The following is an 18,292-nucleotide window of genomic DNA, read 5'->3' as shown; positions in this document are numbered from 1 at the left end:
AGACGGCAATTGGTCTTGCGGCTATTTGCCACGCACGCAAGCGCACGGAGATCACTCTGTCGTTCAGCAGAGACCAGAGATGCGATCTGCATTTTTAGTCTCCCGACGTGGATGCGTGTCCAATCTCGCGGCTGCCGCCTGCTCGGTTGGGCTGCGTCAGCCACCAATCTGGCGGACATGCAGGGCCATGGCCACAATGCTGTGGTGACGGGAGTGATGGTGCCGGTGGTAGTCGCATGCCGAATGATTGGGTTGAGCTATTCTCGTCAGGAGAGGCTGAACTACCCGGACTACGTGCGCTTGGTGCTGCTTGTGGGATTACATGTCGTCGGGTTGAGTTTGAGGTTGCCACTGTAGAGGGCCCCAGTCGGAGGCAAAAATGTCAGCATGCATCCATGAAATGGATAGTATCACTGGGAAGAACCACAAACATATTGAGAACCTCTGTCGGGGCTGATGCTGCCGGTATCCTAGCGGTAACAGAGAACGCTTTGGGAAGACCAGGAGGCTTGTTACAAGACGGGCAGAGATCCAGGTAGACTTCTGCCCCAATTCCTTCTGTGGATACAACGATTCAGCTGCGTCTTCTCCTTTCCTATCCAGCGTGTCCTCTCAACCCCAGATCCCAACATTCTATCGAACCATGTGGGCGTGGCCGCCTCGCGGCGGGCCCGGAAGAAACACAAACAAACGTGTCACAGGATATGTAGGTAACCACTTAACCGAGACACAGCACCCGATGACCGACTAGGCGTTCGTATCTGTCCGACAGGAAGAGGAGACATAAGATCCGATAGGGTCTAGAAGCAATGGGGCGCTCCCCTCCCAAGGAATAGCCATTGCTTTTCCCCCTTTGGATTTGTTGGATATCTCGACCCACGCCGTCTTTCGCGAAGGCGAAGGAACACTGTAAGCTGTAGCATAAAGATGAAGGCTGCATAAGCGAGTTCATGCCATTTGCTGTCATATGCCCTTTGTAAAAAGCCACGAGATGGTGGCGAGTAGTGGCCTTGGTATTAATCAAAGAGAGTTGCTGCTTTTGTCCAAGACCATCATTGGTGGGAGTGACGCTGCAATGCGTCCCGGAGATTTCATCACTCATGTGAACAAAATTGGTAAAAGAAGACGCTCCTCTTTCGTGATCGGAATTCAAAGTACCGGCTAGAAAACACTCGCAGTAGAAGAAGCAAAGAGTAGCCCAAGGGCTCGGAACTCCGGGAAGTGATCGAGCAGAAGAACAATCGCCCTCAGCACGGCAGCTACCTACAATTACATCCTCTTTGAGAATATTGCCGCTCGAAAACCAAGCAATGGAAGCGCGTGGTAGATGTTATTAGCCCAAGCATGGAAATCACGGTGCCAAGTCACAAGGTTCATCAACGGTCGCAGCAGCAATGGCAGAAACCTGATCTCAGGGGATTTGGGTATCGTAGAGAATGGCGAAAACATCCGCCCAAAGAAGGTGTCATGCTTCAACGAGAACTCCAGAACCAAGAATCCTTCCAACAACGCCCTTCCACTAACAAGCAACCCTCGCCCGCTTTCTCCGTGCAAGGCTCTTCAGACATTTCAGCTCTTCAGACATTTCAGGCACTGGCAGCAGCCAGAAGCCTCCTTTTGATCTTGACGCAGCGCGCGAAGTCGAGCTTGCCGCCCTCGTGCGGCATGTGCTCGCCACTGGCGACGCACAGCACCTTCATGCGCGCGTCGTACCTAAGGTTAGGGAGGAGCTTGGGCGTGATGAGGAAGTACTGTGACGCGTTCTCGTTGCACGCAATCTCCACCATACGCTCGTGCATCATGCGCTCGTTGCGCGGGTCCATCCCCTGGTTGATCTCGTCAACGACGCGGAAAGGCGCCTGGGCCATGGACTGGAGCGACATGAGGTAGAATATGGTAGACAGAGAGCGTTCGCCGCCGGACTGACGGTGTTGGTCGAGCTTCTGGAGCGTCTCGTTCTCTCTGGATTTAGGCAGTATGGTTAGTGGGGATTCGTCGCAAGGAGTCGCTGTTGTGTCTGTCACATTTGTACGCACCTGAACTTGACCCTGATATCGATTGCCCACTTGTCGAAGTCCTCATCTTTGTGGATGCTGACCTCTCCGGCGCAGTTGATCTGTTCGAAGTTGTAACTGAAAGCGTCGTTGATCCTGTTGATGATAGCGTCAACCGCGGGCTCCCACGCATCTTTCAGCTCTTGGATCTGCTGATTCAGTGAATCGAGCTGCCGCTCCCGCTTTGCCTTGTCCCTTTGACCGCGCTCGATATCCCGAGCTCGCTTCTCGAACTCTTGCAGGACCCCGGGGTCTGCGGCATGGATCAGATCCAGCTTAGCCTGTTCACTCTGGATTTCAGCGTCCATTGTTTCCAATGTGAGGCCCTCCTTGATCCCGGAGAGAAAGTCCCTCCTTTCCTCGTCGATGGTGTTATCTGGGCCAGTTGATAGGAGTTCCAAAATGACGTTCTGGGCATCTTTGGCATCAGCTTTGGCCTTCTCCGCTTCGCGAACCAGTAGCTGTAGGCTATGCCTTTCTCTTTCAAGTCTCTGCACAATTTCCGAGTTTCGCTCTTTCAATGCCGCAACGTCTGATTTGGCTTCAAGAAGGCGCAGGGCAGCCTCGATTATGGCCTGGTTTGCATCACGGAGCAGACCGAGTTGCTTTCTGTGTTCCAAGGCACGTCGGGCCCTCTGCAGCGCAAGTTTCTCAGCTTCGCCGTCATAGGACAAGAGCCTCTGCTTTGTGTCCTTCAAGTCCTTCAGTGAGTTCTGTAAGCCTGATTTCAAGACATCTAAGGCAAACGTCAGCAATGCTGCATTCATCGGAATGGCGCTCGAACAAACCGATTTTGTCCGGCAGGGCCTTCCACTGGTTGAATTCGCGCTGCAAGGTATTCTTCTCCTCTTCTAGTTGTGCCTGCAACTTGTCAACTCAAGAGTCTCACAGCAACCGATACAAGCAACTTACCACCGCGTCGTTGATTTCCTGTTTCTTCTCATTCAAAGCTGCCCCCTTCGCTTTGAACTCTTCGTTCGTGCGTCTCATTTCGCCGAACTCATCCTCGCACTGTTTGAGACGCTGCTCGAGCTCATTCTTTGCCGCCAAGTCGATAGGCCCATCCGTCCAGTATGTGCCTGGTCTGATGGCACGGGACATTGTGGAGGTAGCACCAGGCCCATATTCCCTGCGACGTGTAATTCGATACATGGTGCTGCCAGTAGCGAATGAATTGAACACCTCGCCCTCATTGATCTTCTGGTACTGCTCCTCGCTGATATCTTCTAGGGCCACCCCGGTAAGGTGGAGCTTTTTCTCTGAGCACAGCATCGCAAGCACCGGCTTGGGCCCCTCAACGAAGTCCAGCGCGTAGCCATCCAGACCCATAGCTGGGAGATTCTCCTGGGGAACGGGAGAGCGGAAAGATGACAGATCCGCAGTGACTGTTCGGACTGTAACGGCCAGCTTCATTCTTGTGAAAAACTGATCAGTGAGCTCCTTGTGGTCCTTCCTGGTTTGGGCAGTAAAGCAAAGAAAGTCGTCTCTCTGCAGCAGTGACTGCACATGGTTCGAATATCGCTTGTCCTTCATGGAGCAGGTCAGCATTGGCGGACCGAAAACCTGCTTCTCGAACTTGTCACCGTTCTCTTGCAGCCATTCCCAAGCCTTTGCAACCTCAGGCTCAACCCTCTTGAGTTGGTTGAGTCTCTGGCCTTCCTGGGAATTGAGGTTCTCGAGCTCCTTTTTCAAGGTGGCTTGCTCTTGTCGCTTTTCCTTACCGCGGTCTCTTAATTCAGTTGTCGCGGCATCGAGCTCTTCCTTCTCTTCCTTATATTCGGTGTCCAGGCGGGCTCGTTGTTCACGCTGGAGAAAACATTAGCCTGTCTGCTCGATGTGCAAAGTGCTGCAGTACGGCAGCTTACAATTTTATGATTCCATTCGGCAGGGTTGAAGTCATAGTGATGACTCTTGTACTGGCCCTCAAGCTGGTTGATTTTTGTCCGAGCGTTGGACACCAGCTTCTTCTTTTTGTCCAAGGATTGCTTTTCGGCTAATTTCTTGGCCTCAAGAGTCCGCATACCCTCCTCGGTCTTCTCAATTTGCGCGACGGTCTCCATAAGATCTTGCTCGACCTCTTGGCCTCGTCGCTTCCTAGCTTCCAAAGCATCCTGAACTTTTCTCTGGTACTGTTGCTTCAGATTGACATCTTCGAGTGAGGGCGCACATCTTTCCTCGAGTCTGCGTTGTCTTTCTTGCGCCTTGCGCCTGTTCTCTCTGCACTCAGAAAAGACTCTTCTCTTCTCGTCGTAGTCGAGGACCAAGCGTGCATCTTGCAGATCAACAACTCTGGCTTGAATCTCTTCTCGCTCTCTCAGGCGCTCGACGTCAGCCTGTAGACCTTGCTGCCGGGTCTCCCAGCTGCGAAGGGTCTCCGCGTCAGTTGCAAGCTGCCTTGACACCGCCTTCTGCTCATCAAATAGCTCCTTCAGCCTATTTTGTTGCTCCGTAATGACCTCCGGGGCAGCTGCTTGAAGCGTCCTAGCCAAGAGTTCCACCGAATTCAGGCCGGCAAACTCGGCCACCCGATCCTGGGGCAGGAATTGGCAAAGGTTGTCAATTTGTATCCGCAACTGACGCGTGACGTGCTGTATCTGCTTGATGGTGGCTTCTCTCCCATTCAAAGAGAATTTCCGCGTGTTGTCCTCGCGTTTGATGACCAACTTGACAACGTAATTGGCACGATCCTCGGGCCGCTTTTGCAGTTCCACTTCCACTGTTGCGTGCTCCTTGCCATGCTTCACAAACTCGCCGAATGAGGTTGCACGGCCAAGAACACTGGCAGGATAGCCGAGACCGAGACAGATGGCACACACCAAGGAGCTCTTGCCCGTGCCATTGGGGCCAATGACCATGTTCAGGTTGGGGCCGGGAAGAAATTCAGCCTTTTCGTAGATGACGAAGTTCTCGACCTTGACGCGCACGATTGAACCAGTTGTGAACTCAGTCGCGGGCGTGCCGTTGCTGGTGACATGGCTGCTGACTTGTTGCTGTGGTTCATGGTGGTCGCCTCCAGGAAAGTCGCCCATCGTCTCTTCACTGTCGTCGTCGTCGCCGTCTTCTTCTTCCAGATGACTGGGGGCGCCTCGTCCGCCCCTGAGTCGCATTCTCTTAGAGCCGTCCGAAAGAGGCGGGGAAGACCGGTGGCCGAATCTGGCGACATCGGCATCATGGGCGTCCTCCATCTGCGATCGCGATCGCCGTCTCGCGGTGACACCGGCCATTGTGGCAATGAAACGGCAGCTGTGCGTCGGGACAAGTGGCAGAGATAAGGACGGAATGGATCTGCGAGAGACCCATCAAGCCGATGGAGTGGGAGGAAATTCTGGCAGCAAATTTCGGAAGTTGCCAGCTGGTGCCAGAACGCGGTTCAATCCGTACATTAGACAGAGAGACGCGTCGCCATTAAGTTTCGGCGGGGTCCCTGGTCCCCGGCAAAGAACGAATCAGCGAGGCGGCTCCGTGATGACTCAGCAGCAGGGGTAGCCTCTGCCGACCTCACCTTGAAGATCACCCCGTCTGCCAGGCCGATGTCCAGACTAACGCCTCAACAACATTCCACCGTATTTGGTGTGCAGACTCACCAAGGCCACCCGCCCGTCACGAGATCCCAGAGCGAATTAGGAGAAGTCAGAAAGTCACCCCTTACACCCAGGTCCTCAAGCATGAATACGAAGGTGGTCCAGACCGCGCTTGCCCTCCTGCTACGTGGGCCTTTCCGGCATTTCAGATCAGCTTCACTTTCCTGGCCTGCTGATGGCGGCCGCCGGCTCGAACCCGGCAATTTGATGATCGGTCTCAGAGGTGTCCTGATCCCCCAAACCTGAGTTGCTCTGAGGAGGTGGTGGCGACGCTGGGATGAGGCTATCAGGAAGTCGCTGTAGAACACTTCCGCCGGAGCTCAAGAGCAAGTGCCTTGAGCTGCAGAGATCACGTAGTCGCTGTCGGTTAGTTATAGATGTGAGGTTCGGGGACTTGGCCGGGCGTGTCGAAGCTGTTGTCGCAGGTGTGGATAGTTGGGCAGACTCAACATTTGAGAGCGCCGAGCCCGGTTTGCCTGGCCTCGCTGTTCCATCAGAATGGACTCATGTCAGGGCATTCCAGTGGGTCAGCAGATCAGTATTTCATGACTGGACGGACCCTGGGGAATTGGGTGGTGTGCTTAGTTCACGTTGCGTTCTAAGTTGGCGGGAAGCTGCACCCCTGACAGCCCATGTGCGCGCTCGCTTCCCTTGGTCTTCAACCTGGACCTTTCCCACGTTGAAAACCCTCAGATTGATCCTTCGTGACGTGCAGACCGAACCTCAAGCCCGGGCTTGACTGGGAGCTGGGAGTATCATCTATCCGTTGGCCCTTACTTGTGACGCGGCCCAAGCTCTGGTTTCCTCAGCGACCAAGGACCAAGCAGCCTCGTTGGGTGCATGTATCGTCCCCTCCCTGCAGCAACCGCCAGCATCAAAACAACAACGCGTGGACAATCAACACTGGGCCCCACGTCCTGGAAGCGCCCGCCGATTGCAACTTGCTCAACCCTCTTTGCAACCTCAAGTGCTCACTGTTCTACAGCCCGCCCCCCCTCAAACTCCTGAGCCCTCTACCACGCGACCTAAGACATGCGCTGAGTTCTCCCAGACGACACCGCCGCTTGGGTAACTCCAATATGGACAAGCCCACATACATTCATACTATGGCGCCGCGTGCCCCCCTCGGTGACAGAGGGAAGCGAGGCAACAGCGTACCTCCCAGCTCCCGTTCTCATGCTCCGAAGACCTACGAGAGCGAATGCAAAGAGAATGTCCCCGTCGTGGTCGCCGAGGACAACTCGGCCCCTAGGAGGCCCAACCAGGTAGCTCAGCCTCTGTCTCAGCCGCCTGCTAACCCGCGCATCTCCGTCGTTTCCCAAGCCTCTCGGGACCAGGACGCCTCGAAGCGAGACTCCCAGGTCTCCACCGCATCCGCCTCGACGGCGCGTTCCAACGACTCCAAAATCAAGACGCACATCGGGCCGTGGCAGCTTGGCAGGACCCTTAGCAAGGGCTCGTCAGCTCGCGTGCGGCTTGCGCGTCATCGACTCACCGGGCAGTCCGTTGCCGTCAAGATCATATCCAAGAAGACTGCGTACCTCTCCCAAGCTGGCAGCATCGCACAGCTCGACAAGGTCGAGAGGCAGCTTCCAGCGGTGGACGATGGGTTCCGTCGGCTACCTGTGACCGTGGAGCGAGAGATCGCCATCATGAAGCTGATCGAACATCCAAATATCATCAAGATTCTTGACGTCTGGGAGAACCGAAACGAAATGTAATGTGACCTCACTGTGGCATCCCGCTCTGAAACACAACACCTGGAATTGTGCTGACTCCGATTTCCTGCTGAAGCTACTTGATTCTCGAATACTGCGACAGTAAAGACATGTTCTCCTATATCAACCACCGCGGCAAGCTCAGTGAGCGCAGCGCGGTCTACGTCTTCCGACAGATGATGAGCGCTATGGAGTATTGCCACTCCTTCAATATTTGCCACCGGGATCTCAAACCAGAGAACATTCTGCTGTCTGATCACTACGAAGTCAAGATCATTGACTTCGGCATGGCTGCGCTCCATCAGAATGACAAGAAGCTAAGGACTGCCTGCGGAAGCCCTCACTACGCCGCTCCCGAGCTTCTCAAGCAAAAGACGTATCGTGGAGACAAGACGGATGTCTGGAGCATGGGGGTCATCCTTTTCGCCATGTTAGAGCAGAGGCTTCCCTTTGACGACCCGCACATGCCCACAATGCTGTCATTGTCCAAGAGAGCACTCTACATCATGCCCGATGCTTTCAGCCCCGATGCGAAGGACTTGATCCGGCGCATTCTCGTGACCGATCCCGACAAGCGCATCTCAATTCGCGAGATGTGGGACCACCCGCTCATCAAGAAATATGACAAGTTCCCCGGTTTTGCGCAACATCGGAAACAGCCTGTCGACATGAGAGCGAGGTCAAAAGATGCCCCCATAAATTTCCGTGACATAGATCCTCAGATTCTGCGTCCGCTCCGTGCCATGTGGCACTCGGCAGACGAGAAGGAAATAAAGTCCAAGCTCCTAGGAAAGGGGCCAAACGAGCAGAAGCTCTTCTACCATCTTCTTGTGAGCCACCGAGATCGTCTCTTGGAGAATTACGACCCGGACCTAGCCCACTCGACGAGCGATTATCACCATCTTCGCCCACCGGCTTGGACAACGCGCGTATCGACTCGTCAGTTCAAGCTTCAGGGACGAACACCATCCCGCTTCACAGTGATTTCCACCGTCGCCGACACGGAAGCCAGTGGTACGGTGCGCAGTTACGACCCATATTATGCCTCACGCGACCTGGCGCCTGGCCAAGCTAGCCACGCGAGGATCGTGGTTCACCGCGCCCGCAATATAGAGCCTGGGAAGGCAAGAAGCGTGGCATCCGGCTCTGTGCCGTCCAGGGTGGGGACAGGGTCTTCGTCAGTGGTCAGAAGGAGAGTGAACCCTTCGCTTCGTTCACGTACTGTGAGCTACGCGCCATCGCAGCGCAGCTCAATGAGTTCAATACGCAGCACTGGTCAAGGTACTACGGGCGTGCTAGTTAAGCCTCGACACAGGCGTGGTGTAAACTTTCCAAGCAACCGCAAAGACCAACCGCCAGCCAGCCAACATGGACACAACGGCAGTTTTCCGGCATCGTCCAGCATCGCGGGTGATCAGTCGACATGTGACAGGGATAACACATCACCGAGTAGCCCTCGCAAAAAGATCAAGAAAGAGCACGAATCTCCGAACTCACTCCGTCACATGAGCGCCTGCGCGCCTGCTGTAGATGAAGAGATGATCCATTTCAGCAACAGCATTGCCAGGGATTGTGATGACGCCTTCAGCAGCCTGCTCATTGGCTCGCCTTCCGACACTCTGGACAGGAACCGCAAAAGCCTGACACCCTTCTCCATTGACTTCGGTACACCTCCGGTTCAGAAGACACCGGAGCCTACTTACACAGCTCGTGCTGGTGTCAACCCTTGGGATTCGAGGCCACTGCCACCCACGCCTCCGAATGAGATCACGCCCAAACCTAAAGGCCACCAGCGTCCCGAGGATCTCCTGGAGAATGATTACAAAGACCCAGATGACTCCCTCAACGTGGCCCCTCTGGCCATTTCTTCTGCAGGCCAGCGGCGCATTACGTCCGCGCCTGTGTATGCACAGTATGCTCGTGATGCACGTCCTCTGCCGTCAATTTTCGAGTCCCCAAAGGTAGTCAATGGTCAGGCTCGGATTGTTTCAGCACCACCTCTGAGAACCTCGGCCGCGCTGCCAACTCCCAGCGACAACGGCAATTTAGAGTTCCTAGCCACGAACGCCGAGCACACGATTCGAGTTGTTAAGTCACCAACAGCAATGAAGTCGGCGGAATTTTCAATCATCCCCAGACCACTCAACGTCCGAAAGAAATCTGCAAGTGCTTCGGCCGAGGCAGGTGGGGTCCAACAGGCGTCCCAGGAATCGGAAGTTCGAAAGATGCACGGTTTCCAAAGCCGTATGCCAGACCTGCCCGAAGAGCCGACCCCGAATGGCAGGTCAAGCAGCAATGGTTCGTCTATCGGGCCCAGGAAGAAACTGTCAACGTGGTTTAGGCGCAGCTCGAGGGCGAATTCCAAAGGCGAGATGGAGGAGACTGCTGATGGTTCGAGGGTGTGCGAGGATCAGCGTGACGAGGCGAATTTAGTCACCACCAATCCTCAGCGTTTCGAGTCTATCTTGACAGACATGCCACCACCCACGGTGACAGCTCAGCCCCCAAAGAAGAAGAGCTTCATGTTCTGGAAGACCTCGCGGAGCAGTAATCGAATGTCCATTGCAGGTAGGGATCGGGACCCTCGGTGCATTATTCCGTGGGCAATTTTGCTAACACGTCAAAGCCCCAGATTATGAGGATGAAACCACCAGCTTCGACGCCGCCCATTACCTGTCCAGAGCCCCGTCAATGACCCAGGATGGCTATGGTGACAACGCCGACGCTGCTGCCCGGAAGATTGAGCCGCGGCAGAACTGGCTGGCCCGTCTCTTCCGGTTCAAGCCGTCCAGGCGATATCTGTGCCTGCAGATGTCCCGCCGTCGCGCCCGGCAGGAGGTCGCCATCTTGTTGCGGGAGTGGCGCAAATGGGGCATACGAGACGTCCAAGTTGACAAGGAGCGCAACATTGTATTTGCGAGGGTTGGCAAGAAGAACTGTGAGTACAGCCGGTCCAGCGGTCCAGGTGCCATGTTGTTCGGGTCTACAATCCCCGAGAAGAGCGGCATTGACTGACACTGCGTATGTATTAGTCCTGAATATCAAGGAGGTACATTTCGCTGTCGAGATCATCACGGTGATTGAGCACGGCAAGCGCAATCACCTCAGCATTGTCCGTTACACACAGGAGAAGGGGGCCGCGAGCAGTTTCCACAAGGTGGTCGACACGATGCACAGCATCTTCAGGGGACGGGACCTCCTCGTCCAGGACAGCAGAAAGGCCAAGATGATGATCAAGACGCTCAACTCTTGAGATTAGGAGGCAGAGCCCTCTTCGTCTTTGGCCAGCCACTTGCCATGCCCATGCGGTGGCGGTGGCCTTGCTGTTTGTGGTTGGGCCTTTTGATTGTTGGTTGACGGCTAACAGCCAGACTTGGATACACTCCTGTATCTCAACCTGCTAATTCTGTATTTCGAACATCTTCCTTGGACTCTCAAGGGGACACATCCCGGACATGCATGACTTGGGCTGGCGATCGAAGTGTCTCGAACCCAATGGTAGACAAAACCCCGAATGCTACGAAAAAAAAAACCCCCCAAAAAAAACCAAATGGAGAGACAGTCGGGGTTAATAGGTTGAAGGAAAGGCTCTGGAATAATGCTTCCAAGCCGGTTGGAAACCGCTTACATTGGATCACCAGGACGCACTGTCGCTTAACAGAAGCATGCTTGGCGTCTCAACACTTGCGGGCCAGAGGCACAGGGACACACTGTGACGAGTTTGACACGAGGACCAGACTTCAATCCGCCTTGGTTGTCGGCGCGGTTGTTATGAGTGCGGAAAGAAAGAGGGGGTGAGAAGGTAGTGTAGATAGATTCAGCGCCGTGGTAGTTGCTCCCGAAAAGTAACGTGCATAGCAGTTTTGCACGGCTTCTTTGGTCCCTGCTCTTGTCCAGCTTGAAGAGCAGGGCCCCGACCACTGACTGACTGCTCTGAGCTGATGATAGGCAGAATTGGTAAAATCATGTTTTTTTTTGTGTAATCTTGAGACTGAGTCACGCGTGCTGTTGGAGGTTACAAGGTGTTACTCGATTCGAATTATGTATGTTCTCGGCAGCAGGGTAGGCTTGCAAGGCGTTACTCGATACCAATTACCATACCTACCTAGGATGTATAGTATCCTGTGGCGATAGTAAGCGAAAGGATCGGAGAATATCGGCCCAAGGAGGTCGACCTCGGCTCGACTCATGGGGTTCACCGGCTTCGGCAGTATGGAAGTCGGAACTTGTCCGAGCGTCGGGCGTTTGCACATCACACCTTGTCCCTCCCATGTGCGTGTTAGTCGGATTGCGTCCCGGGCTCGGCTGCAGACCCGGTGGCCCAGCCAGGCCAACAGAGCCCAGGCCATGGGAACGGGAGCAGATACGACATCGGCTCGAGGAATCTGGGGGATGTGGACCGCAGGTTGACTACCTAGGTAGCTACCTGACTACTAACACATGCAGAAGAAGGGTCCCGCACCCGCACGCCCACGCCCACGCCCACGCCCACGCCCATGACAGCCGCGCCCTCAACACCAAGCTGTGGCCGCCTGTCACCATCTCCGGTCATGAGAATTGGTCAAGACCGAACCGCGGAAGCCGTGCTGGAATGTCACGCAAATCTCCCATGGTGACAAATTGGGGACAGGATAGGCATGGGTCCAACCCTTGGCCTCGGAGCGACGCTCAGTGCTGGCTGGCTGGTAGGCTAACGACCTCTTATGACGACACGGCTGCTCTCTCCAAACTGCCAGAATGCCCAACCCCCAGGACCCCCCCCTCACATGCCAATCCCAGAGCTGTCGAGGTGAACCTTGCTTGCCTTGCAGTGCCACCCCAGCCCTGCAAGCACTTGGCCTCCCCTTGTTCCCCTCCCCCACATTATCACAAGCGCATCATCGCATCCGTCGCCGGCTATCTGGGACAAGTACCCAGGCACGAAACTCCCTCTCACCCGAGACGTACCGACGGCCAACCCGCCCATTGACCAACCTTACATAGACTCCGAGTTTGCTCCCCGATCCACGATCCAGGCCTCCACAACAAGGAGAAGGAAGCACACCAGACCATCACCCAAAATACCGGACAATCATCTCGCCTCCGCCCTTCCCTGCCAGTCACTGCCGAACCAGATTTATATTCCTCCTCAGTCTCCTCCGTCATCATTGATACCCTCGTGCCCTCCCCACCCCCTTGCTGTAGCATCATAGCCACACTTATAAGCTCCCTATTTGCTTGTCGTACATTATTGGAGTCTCAACATCTCTGCAACGGCTGGACCTGCTTATTGTTAGACCTGCACAAGACACCAACCGACCCGCCCAAATTGTATAATACCCCTTCTAAGCAGCCATGGCCTCGACCGATACCATCCTGCAGGGCGTCAACGTCCTTGGCGCCGTCAAGGACGAGCACAAGAAGATCCTGACACCCCCAGCGCTGGCCTTCCTCGCCCTGCTGCACCGCTCCTTCAACAACACGCGCAAGCAGCTCCTGGAGCGCCGCAAGATCCGCCAGGCCGAGCTGGACAAGGGCAACCTGCCCGATTTCTTGCCCGAGACCAAGCACATCCGTGACAATGCGACCTGGAAGGGCGCACCGCCCGCACCCGGGCTGGTGGACAGGCGCGTGGAGATCACGGGGCCCACGGACAGGAAGATGGTGGTGAATGCGCTCAACTCGGATGTGTGGACTTATATGGCTGATTTCGAAGGTGAGTCACCTTGAGACCTTGAGTGGTTTCTACTCCATTCTGGCCCCCGCTGGGATGCGCCGCGCGTGGCAGCGGTGCCGGTCTGGAGCTGACGAGCCACGGGCGGTAGACTCGAGCGCTCCCACGTGGGACAACATGATCAATGGCCAGGTGAACCTGTATGATGCCAACAGGCGCCAGGTCGACTTCAAGCAGGGTCAGAAGGAGTACAAGCTCCGTACCGACCGCACATTGCCCACGCTCATCGTGCGGCCCCGAGGTTGGCACCTCGAGGAGAAACATGTGACGGTCGACGGCGAGCCCATCTCTGGCTCCCTGTTTGACTTTGGCCTGTACTTCTACCACAACGCCTTCGAGTCCATCAAGCGCGGCACCGGCCCCTACTTCTACCTGCCCAAGATGGAGTCGCACCTCGAGGCCCGCCTCTGGAACGACGTCTTCAACCTCGCCCAGGACTACATTGGCATGCCCCGTGGCACCATCCGTGGCACCGTGCTCATCGAGACCATCCTGGCCGCCTTCGAGATGGACGAGATCATCTACGAGCTGCGCGACCACTCCTCCGGCCTGAACTGCGGCCGCTGGGACTACATCTTCAGCGTCATCAAGAAGTTCAGGCAGAACAGCAACTTTGTGCTACCCGACCGTAGCGCCGTGACAATGACGGTCCCCTTCATGGACGCCTATGTCAAGCTGCTCATCCAGACCTGCCACAAGCGTGGCGTCCACGCCATGGGCGGCATGGCTGCCCAGATCCCCATCAAGGACGACAAGGATGCCAACGACAAGGCGATGGAGGGCGTAAGGGCTGACAAGTTGAGAGAGGTGCGCGCCGGGCACGACGGGTACGTGTCTCAGCCTTTCCTGTTTACACTGATTTGGAATATCATGCCGGTATTTCGGATAACGAGAAGTAACTGACGGGAAACCAGAACATGGGTGGCCCACCCCGCCCTGGCATCCATCGCCGTCGAGATCTTCAACAAGCATATGCCAACGCCAAACCAGCTTTTTAACCGCCGTGAGGACGTCAAGATTGGCCAGAATGACCTGCTCAACATGAACGTCCCCGGCAAAATCACTGAGGAGGGCATCCGCAAGAACCTGAACATTGGCCTCGGCTACATGGAGGCGTGGGTCAGGGGTGTCGGTTGTGTGCCTATCAACTACCTGATGTGAGCTCCTACCCGCCATCTCTACCTCTTTCTGAGCACACACTCGCTCTCCACCACTCATCGTTTGAAGAGTTCGGTTGGCTAACCAAGACGCAAAAACACAGGGAGGATGCTGCCACTGCCGAAGTCTCCCGCAGTCAGCTGTGGCAATGGGTCCGCCACGGTGTGACGACTTCAGAGGGCAAGCGTGTCGACAAGGCCTACGCCCTGAAGCTGCTCAAGGAGCAGTCCGATGAACTTGCCAAGAAGGCCGGCCAGGGCAACAAGTTCCAATTGGCCGCCCAGTACTTCTCAGGGCAGGTTACCGGCGAGGACTATGCTGACTTCCTGACATCGTAAGTTGTTATTGGACCCTCTCGTCCCTCTTTGACCGGTTCTTTTTGTCGGCCGTGGCTCGAACTGACACATGGTCTATAGACTGCTGTACAACGAGATCACCACTGTTGGAAACGCTGCACCGGCATCAAAGTTGTAATCTAGTGCACGAATGTGTGCAAACGGGAGTTGCGCCGCTTTGATTCATGGGGCAAAATCTTTTAACGAAGCATGTACGAGCTGCAACCCAACAATATTTATACTATTTTGCTCTACAATTCCTGATCCATGTGTGGGACCCTACTTGTTTGCATCTCTGGCTCCTTACTCAATCGACATGTTTCTACGGGACGTCATATGCATTGATATAGTTTTGGCGACTGTTGAGACGAGCAACTCAGACTTCAGGTTTTAGGGAAAAGATACCACCGGCCATCCCATTCATTCAATTTCAATTTGTTTCCTGCAGATGTAAAGGATTAAGCCAAGAGGAAAGCAGATACACCCATGATCTCTGGCTGTGAGTTTGACATGACATAGCCTAGCTAGAGTTTCTAATCAAGGATCGTCAAGTGATCATCATCTCAGTATCAATCTAGCCCCGTGGCCACCAGGAGCAAGATGATTGATCTTGTTTCTTTCCTAGCCCAGGACGTCATCCTGAGGGCTCTTGTCTCACACCCGTTCCGGCTCTGATGCGATTTCCTTTTGCTCGATGTGGTTGCTACGCTACCTTCGGTGGATGTCGTGTGAGGCAGGGAAGGATGTACCAACACCATCTGAGCATTATTATTTTCCCCTCCTGGCATGGTGGAGACTTGCAGACGTCCTTTACTGGAAGGCATTGCATCTACGGGCCTAGCACTATCACGAGTGGAGGTTGGGACAATGTGATCCTACAGCAGGCGTAGAGTAGGTCTTCTTCTGATACTTCCTAGGTATCTGAGGAGGTTTGAAGTAGGTTTGTTCAGAGGAGGATATGCCTGTTTCGTTTACCGCAGTCGTTCTATTTTACAGGTGTCGACCGGAGACGAGACCAAACATGAATATTCTCTCACTGCAAAACACATCTTGCTCTGAGCTATCCACCTAGGTATGGACATCAAGCAAGCAACAGCACTTCTGTCGTTCTAAAAATTGTCACAAGGTGATTCAGCTTTTCCGTGCCTATCAAGAAATCTAGAAACTCACGGAAGGCTGAAAGTACTGGCAAAAAGTCGACCTCGACGCCGAGCAGCAGTCATCATTGATCCCATGGAGTGCTACCCAGTCACGTCTGCATACCTCAGTCGTATCAGCTCGCTAGAACATCTCTGAACGAGGAGGCATGCTCGGACGTGATACCCCAATGTGTAAGTTACATGAACGGTCGATCTGAAAGATTACAGCATCCGCGAAGACAGGTCATTCCAGAGTCAAGTGTCAAAGGGCTTGACCCGGTTGAGTCCACGGGTAGGCTACCTTGGTCAGCCTCACAAAAAGGTGACGACGCAGACAACTTTTGAAGCAAAAAGATACTGGTAGCATTTCCCGAACCACCTGAGAGCAGCGCACGCATGGTAGATCGTCTTTTCACCCCTTGAATACCCATCATTCTCTGCATACTTATGTCCTCCAAGTGTAAAACATTTCAGTTGGATTTCACATCGTTGGCTACCGACACAACGGCAATGAGTCTGACGTGAGCTCCATGCAGTGAGCCAGTGTCGCCACCTGGGCACCTGGGCAGCCCGGAATAGGGCCGGCGGGAGAGCTGGGACCAAGAACCCTGTCGGCTTTCGAGCTTCAAAGAGTCTTGCGTCTTCCTCGGGTTGTCAATATATGGCGTTGAAGCATTTCTCTGGGTTCGTACCAGCTCCTGCTGAGCTGGGATCACAGAACCTTGGAAGTTTATGCGGCCGACCCTACGCGTGGACGCAAGACCTTCCTTGGTCTTGCACACGACGGCCAGCGACCAGAACAAAGCCCAGGAGAACGTTCGGGGACTCATTGCGAGCCATCTGGACGAGTAAACACAGGTCTAGAACACCAGAGGAGGTGGTCAGGGCTCACTCATCGTATTCGCTTTGTCCAAGACATCAGGTGCTTTGCGCTGTCCATGACACAACCATCCAGTTCCTGTGTATACTCGCCGTCCAGGCATCAAGTATGGGTTCCACGCCGTGCATCTACGCGAAGCCTGAGACAACATTATTCTACCTTCCATTCAAAGCCTAACTGCCGAGTACCGATCACCCACCCTCCACCTGACGGCCGACTGAGTGGCCGCCTTGGACCACCGGCTCCGATCTCTTCCGCATCTTAATCAATAATGAATAGTAATGGCTATACAAAGAAATCCCACTTACAGGCTCAAGGGTGGTAGTTGGAGAGCAGTCTGCAGCAATGCCCAACCCCGTAGCGAGCACTCCGTGGACAGCGTTGAGGCGAGCCCGGGGTCCTCTTGTACACATGTAGCACACAGATGGGATCTTCCGAGCCAGCTCGGACAATTTTCAAGCCCCAGAACTGCCTCCACGAGTGTAATTACAGGCCCAGCCCTGTCGTATGAAGATTGTGAGGTGTGAGGATGACGGCTGGCCTGGTAATACGCTGAAGATGGAGCTGGACCCTGATCGTGCCAAGAGGCGCCGCGATGAGAAGGAGGCGACCAGACCAGTTGACCGGTTTGGCGGAGCGTGGGGTGGCCGCGCTGAAGAAAGAGATGGGGGTTGCTTCTCATTAATCATCATGGGACCACCAGCTGACATCCTACAAGTGATAGATCTGCACGGGAGGCTTGCTGCCGGCATTCATCAGAATACCGCAGGGCTTGGACGAGGACCGCATGGGAAGGCCTGGATTCCCTAGTCTGATCCACGACCGTCCTCAACGCGAAGATGTTGTTCTAGAGACTGACTGCACCGGACCGGGGACTTCGCAAATTGTCATCAATTTGTGCCTTCCAGTCGGCGACCCGTATATCCCCCCTCGCACATGTAGACGAAGCGCGAATGATATCGAGCAACCCATCGCGGAGTTCCAACCCAAGCCTCACTGGCCGAACCGCGACATCTCAACCTTTGCGAACTTTGGCGAAAGTATGGATGTCTAATATTATGAACGGAATTGGGTCAATCTGCAAGGACTTGTCGGCTGGTTGGGGCGCGATGAGGACGAAGACGCATCCGCATACGGGGCGTGGGGGCTCTTCGCCACACATGTTCTCGGAGGGCTCTTCCCTGTCAACTGTAATTAAGAGTACGAAGTTGCTTGATATGAGGGGTCATACATTCCAGGGGTCTAACCATTCCACTCGCAATGCCCGTGGGTTTTGGGCAGAAATGCGTTCCTGGCCTGTTGGATGTTGATGAGTGTCTGCAATCCAGCCCGAGCTATCGACATAGAAGTGCGACCGCTGTAGCTTCTGGAATGTGGAATCTCGGCTGGACTTCAGGACCCAATGACAGACATGTGGAGCTCATCCCCCCTCTGTCCGCGCACAAGCTGAAAACAAGAGACATCTGCAGCAGGGGGGCGGTGAAATTCCGCATGACCTCTCTCACCGAGAAGCAACATTCCTTCACCTCTCCAGGAACCCAGGGCGCTCCCAGCGGGCCTCAGCAATGCACTGTACTACTGGTGCCTAAATCCAAGCACGAAAGCCTCAATACTCCCATCTCATTAGGATGGTATTTCGATCCAGGCTTGTCAAACAGGATCGCTCGTATCTGGCTAGAGTGAACATCTCGCATACCGAGCATCTGAGACAGCA

General features: G+C 54.7%; 3 protein-coding genes across 3 annotated transcripts; 2 read left to right on the top strand and 1 right to left on the bottom strand.

Annotated features, from left to right (window-relative positions):
- Positions 1-792: 792 nt before the first annotated feature.
- On the bottom strand, positions 793-5,442 carry KVR01_002021 (DNA repair ATPase SMC5). Its single transcript, XM_044784490.1, has 5 exons — positions 3,920-5,442; positions 2,967-3,860; positions 2,843-2,915; positions 2,037-2,790; positions 793-1,962 (listed from the first exon to the last, which is right to left on the bottom strand). Exons 1-5 carry the CDS (start codon positions 5,276-5,278, stop codon positions 1,587-1,589), a joined length of 3,456 nt encoding a protein of 1,151 aa, XP_044647036.1. The 5' UTR covers positions 5,279-5,442; the 3' UTR covers positions 793-1,586.
- Positions 5,443-6,714: 1,272 nt separating this feature from the next.
- On the top strand, positions 6,715-11,407 carry KVR01_003531 (uncharacterized protein; the record flags this gene model as incomplete). Its single annotated transcript, XM_044782679.1, has 4 exons — positions 6,715-7,352; positions 7,430-9,921; positions 9,986-10,291; positions 10,386-11,407. The coding sequence occupies 4 exons, from the start codon at positions 6,715-6,717 to the stop codon at positions 10,604-10,606; spliced, it is 3,657 nt and encodes a 1,218-aa protein (XP_044648546.1). The 3' UTR covers positions 10,607-11,407.
- A 228-nt stretch (positions 11,408-11,635) lies between these two features.
- KVR01_003413 (uncharacterized protein) lies at positions 11,636-15,037 on the top strand. Its single transcript, XM_044786773.1, has 6 exons — positions 11,636-12,038; positions 12,337-13,048; positions 13,158-13,893; positions 13,981-14,223; positions 14,328-14,558; positions 14,641-15,037. The coding sequence occupies exons 2-6, from the start codon at positions 12,688-12,690 to the stop codon at positions 14,696-14,698; spliced, it is 1,629 nt and encodes a 542-aa protein (XP_044648428.1). The 5' UTR covers positions 11,636-12,038; positions 12,337-12,687; the 3' UTR covers positions 14,699-15,037.
- Positions 15,038-18,292: the final 3,255 nt, after the last annotated feature.

The sequence above is a fragment of the Diaporthe batatas genome (genome assembly GCF_019321695.1).
Source record: "Diaporthe batatas strain CRI 302-4 chromosome Unknown Contig00003, whole genome shotgun sequence".
Classification (NCBI taxonomy): domain Eukaryota; kingdom Fungi; phylum Ascomycota; class Sordariomycetes; order Diaporthales; family Diaporthaceae; genus Diaporthe; species Diaporthe batatas.
This window is presented reverse-complemented; position numbering and strand designations above follow the sequence as displayed.